General features: G+C 49.2%; 2 protein-coding genes across 2 annotated transcripts; both read left to right on the forward strand.

Annotated features, from left to right (window-relative positions):
- Nucleotides 1–327: 327 nt before the first annotated feature.
- Nucleotides 328–1,435, forward strand: Pmar_PMAR005600 (hypothetical protein; the record flags this gene model as incomplete). The annotated part of the gene is made up of 5 exons (XM_002782697.1): nt 328–507; nt 880–947; nt 989–1,093; nt 1,137–1,248; nt 1,305–1,435. Exons 1-5 carry the CDS (start codon nt 357–359, stop codon nt 1,433–1,435), a joined length of 567 nt encoding a protein of 188 aa, XP_002782743.1. The 5' UTR covers nt 328–356.
- Nucleotides 1,436–1,524: 89 nt separating this feature from the next.
- Nucleotides 1,525–3,208, forward strand: Pmar_PMAR005601 (conserved hypothetical protein; the record flags this gene model as incomplete). Its single annotated transcript, XM_002782698.1, has 9 exons — nt 1,525–1,544; nt 1,603–1,715; nt 1,992–2,113; nt 2,159–2,284; nt 2,374–2,462; nt 2,509–2,680; nt 2,725–2,874; nt 2,937–3,065; nt 3,113–3,208. The coding sequence occupies 9 exons, from the start codon at nt 1,525–1,527 to the stop codon at nt 3,206–3,208; spliced, it is 1,017 nt and encodes a 338-aa protein (XP_002782744.1).
- Between the last annotated feature and the right edge of the window lie 1,632 nt (nt 3,209–4,840).

A 4,840-nucleotide genomic window follows, 5' to 3' on the forward strand; every position in this document is an offset into this window, starting at 1 on the left:
GAGAATAATTCTAAGTCTCCTGCTTGGTGTTAATTCCCGTGGTGATGGTGCAGCTAGGGTGAATTCACGATAGCAATGGGGCAGTGGTGGTCAGATACGCTCGGACCAGTTGGACGGTGGCCCGCACGTATGAGGAAGGCGCTGGGGAGGAAGAGGAAGAAGACAATTGGTCCGATTGAGCTGGAGAACCTACTCTCCCATTGACGTGTCCGAGACGAGTATGAGGACGATTATCGAGTTTTCGCAGTGTGAAGAAGTGGTCTTTCAGTGCCTGTATTTGTTGTCGTGTTTGCTAGTGGGGGTTGTTGCCGCATTGGACCAGCATCAGCTGAAGGTCAGTGGATGCTACTCTCTTTATGGGCGTCTATGGACGGGAATTTGTAAGAGCGTTGAAGATGGAGACAGGCCTGAGGGAGGAGGACCTCTCAGAGGAGCGATGGAGGCAGTTGGAAGATATCGCTGAGACTGGTGTGGAGTCAGTGATGAGGAAATTGGGGGAGAGATCGGGTAGTAGCATGACCATCGGTATCCTGATCATCAATACGTCATTGACATGCTTCTGTGAAGTGTCAGCGACGGAATTTCACTCATGTTACACTCACTCGAAAAACTCCGATAGTCCCGTGACGATGACACCAAGGATGAAGTTAGGGGTCTTAAACTGAACATGTTTGACCATATGGTGCCTTATTTGATACGTTTGATAAAGTAACCTCTTACTGCAAGAGTACAACTGCAGTTTACTACTATAGGCATTTTCATAGTTATAAAACTCCAACACATACTCCTAGGCTCTGGATGTTGGGGTGACACCAGCGGCCGAGTATTTTGATGGAGTCGGGGTATCACCGTTGCTTGTGTCTACGTTGTCGCCTTCAGGAGGGGAGTTGGCGGCTATGATCAACCAGCTTATGACCGGTGGAGCTACGATCATCTCGGCCCAGGAGGTTATAATGTTGCGTCTTTGTTGAAGGGATTGTTGGATTAGATCAACGCTACCAACTCGAGACCATTGCCGGCGGCTTCGATGCCGTCTACAGGCTTACTGCCCTTCCCGAAGGAGGTCGATACGACAACCATGGGAGGCCGACTGGTAGGGGGAATCTGCCGGGCTTTGGCTATTCCCTGGCTGTTAGGCGGCACCGGAGCGCCTAAAGACCGGGCCGAAACGCCCGGCGGAAGGCGCGTCTCTTTTGGCTACTCCTAGGGCAGTTGACCAAGTGGGGCGGAGGGGAACGTTCGTGTCTGGTGAGTTACGTTACGCAGTGTGCAGTTCGGATGACGATGTTCTATTGGTGTGGTAGGAAAACGACGACGGTTACGTCTGCAGGAGTTGGCGCGGAATATTAGAAATTCGTTAGAAGGCGGATGCTTGACTACTAAGGAGGAAGAGGACGGCTTGGCTGAGGACTTTGCGAAGGACTTGGGTATCTAGTTGTTGGTTGGTTTGAGTTTGTTTTGACACTTGTGGGATTTGAACCTGCGTGGGCGAGGTACTGTCTCCCTCTCCTTAACTACTCGGCCATGCGAGCTTCTGAGTCGATGTCAGAATATGTGATCGTTATCGAAGCCGATTATCTATGCCTCTTAGTGTGTTCTCAGACTTGAACGCGTTCATGCTATGTCAACAGTCTCGGCATCTATCGGACTAGGCCGACTAAGACCACTCATCCGTCCAGGGGCGGTGCGGCTGATGTCGACATCAATCAGGGAGGGTAACAACAATATTCTTTTCCCTTTTCATACCACTCTCCATCGAAACACTGAGAATCTATAAGACATGAGACAGTTGCCCTGAGACAGTTGCCTTATGAGACAGTCATGATAAGTTCCCTTTATCATGAGGAGTTGCCAATTTCAGCTTTAGCCCAGTCGAACCTCAGTGATAGAAAACTGCTGATAACTCCACCAGTCCATTTGCGCAGCCGAATTCGCCTAATACTATCGTTTTTCTTATACCGGCTGCCTCATTATTCGCCTTGTTTCCTCAGCGTACCTCCACACTGTAAAGGAGGCGCCTCGGCCCAACATCCCTCCACGAACGTTCCATCTTGTTGGCCTTGTGCAGGACAGGCTCTTCGGGAACGGCTCAGCCCAAGCAGCTGCGGAGGCGGTGAGATAACCCGACTTGTGAATTTTTAGAGAAGAATGCCATCAGATACGGACGTTGCATCCTCGGCAAGTCATGCTGGAGATGGACCAGGCTCGATACAAGAACGCCTTAGAGCACATCAGCACTGGCATGCATCTACAGCAGCCCAATCGAGTCGACATAGTTAGCACTGTGAGTACCGGAGAATCGCTATGTACTGTTATATATTCCACCCCCACTATTTCGTACCGAATTGAATGATGATGAACTGATAGAGACAGGTGCATGGAGGGCTGATGCTGAGGGAACTGAAGGCTTCTATTGAGGCAGCCAAGGAAATCAACGCCGCTATATATCTCATTGATCGACCGTAAGGCGGAGTTTTTGTTGTTGCTGTACACTATCCGGTCCGGAAGGTTCACAATAACGAAGAATAGAGTTGCCCAGAAGCTGCTCAATCCGGTGACCTTCGGGAATTTTCTGAAGTATGGCAATCGGTCTTTGGTGTTTCGGAAGGACAAGGCTAATAGTGAGGACGTGAGGGAGTTGGACTCGTTCCTAAAGCGATACTGTTCAGGGATCCACAAGGTAAGCTCTTGGGAAATGTCGAAGTCAGAATGGGAATAATTTAGGTTCTCATTGACGAGAGAAACCAATACATGGCTCATCAAATCATATGGAACTCTCAGCCGGGTGAAACAGTAGTTGTCATCTGCAGCGCCATGCATGTACCAGGGCTTGCAAGCCTACTCCAGAAGAAGTTGGCCGATCCCTCAGTGAATGTGAGAGAGTTCCGGTGTCGATTCCAAGTCGATTCGAGTTTTGTGGATAGTTTTTTTGTAAGGTTGCTGCTCCAGAAGGACTAGCGGATCTCACCAAGAAGTCTCTACCAGTGGTCCCCTTCTTGTTCCTGTTCTATCTAGTGTTGCCGGGGTACATACTGTATCTCGTGAGTGCTGGAGGAATAGCGATGGTGAGCGAGCGTCTGATGGTCGCAGCTGTGATGTCGTTGCCTGCCAGATATCGCAGAAAACAAAGGGTGTGCTTGGGATTGAGTCGAAAGAGGGAGAGGTACCAGTCGTGAGACCAGCAGTCAAAAAACTGGAGTCCAGCTAGTTTCTGAATAATAAAAAAGTTCCGCGTTTTCAGTGGTGAGGTTATGCAGTTCTCGTGTGGGCACCACCCGGGGACAGGGGCTTTATACGACTGTGTCAACCTGGGGTGAACATCTCGGCACGGGGCATGACCAACATGTGGGTATTCGAATAGGATACATGCGATACAGCTCATTGCCTATGATAGGCATGATAGTCCTCAGTATCCTCAGAAAGCTCGCGACCCGGTGTTGTTCGCATCGGTTTCACCGAGATTTAAACCAGAGTTGCTGAGTGGAATGCCATTCAGCTTCGGAAGTGGTAGCCGCTACACCATCGAATCAGAGAGATGTCATGAAGGTCATTTTGGTCGTTTATTTTCTTCTGTCATTTCAGCGTTATGTGTCCTTCTGTATAGAGCCGAATCATACACTATTGGGTGTTGTGCTGTCCAGTGAAATTCGTCAGCTAATTTTCAACGAGTCGTGTGCGAATCATAAAAACCTTCCAAGTGCGAACCATAATGCCTCCAACTAATATTTTGGCTTGAATACTCGACTGATGCGAACATCCCACCGGTATTTGGTACTCACTCGTTCATATCGCAAAACTCAACCCTGAATCCGTGGCATGAATATTTCCATTGAACTAGCAATGAACTTTCATATTAGAAACATCCTTCGAGTGGTAGTTTGATGAACATGCCCATGATGAAGGCCTTATGATGAGGAAGTATGAGATGTTGTAGATGGCCGAAGGACACCAAAGAATGTTCTGTCGCCCAAAGGGTCGCTGGGTATGCTCTGCAAGCTCACAGCGCCATCATCGCAAGTAGCCTCTTCGGGAGCAATGGTGTCAGCATCAGCAATAAAGGAGCCACACGTTGTTCGACAGTTTATAAGTCCCTTGAGCAATAGCCCCTCATTAGACGGCCTGCCGACAAGAAACACATCATCGGCATCATAACCCATAGAAGAAAGTAGTGAAACTGTCTTGGGCTGAAGCGCCCCTGCTGAGAAAGTCAAAGTGATACACTCTTCCTCTCGAACCAGTGAACCCAAAAGGGCCCCGAATCGGCTATTCCTACTTCGGGCCAGTAGAGGGTAACCGTAATCCAACGCGGTGGAGATGGAAGACAATTTGATTCGACTGAGAGCAGCAAAGTTGAGAGTGTCATAAGTGTTATATACGATGGTCCGAGCAGGGAGACCAAGAGGTTGTACAGTCATAACAATTGAGTCATCCGGCAGCATGAGTGTAGCAGAGATCGTGGGGGTGATGTGAAGCTCTCGAACCAGTAGCTTTACAAGCTGTGCATCCATCGGAAGCTCAATTTCGCTTTCACCGTTCGATCCTTCCCTCATCGCAGGCACTAGTTCATCGCCGAGATAGATCCATCGAAGGGAGGCCTGAACGCCTACCAACCGTCTTGGGATTATCATCTATGAATCTCACCATAGACTGACCAAGAGCATTCCTGATTTGCCGTATGTGCTGCTGCTTATTCCGTCTCGGGCGTTCCATCCACACGGACACTGTGGCTTTAGGAGCTTCCACCCACAGGAATGTCGAGACCGAGCCTGTGTGGTGCTCGTGATTGGTTAGTAACGAAATGAACTGTGCCTCTTACCGCGAATTCTTTTTCTTTCATATT

The sequence above is a fragment of the Perkinsus marinus genome (genome assembly GCF_000006405.1).
Source record: "Perkinsus marinus ATCC 50983 genomic scaffold scf_1104296938568, whole genome shotgun sequence".
In the NCBI taxonomy this organism is placed as follows: Eukaryota; Perkinsozoa; order Perkinsida; family Perkinsidae; genus Perkinsus; species Perkinsus marinus.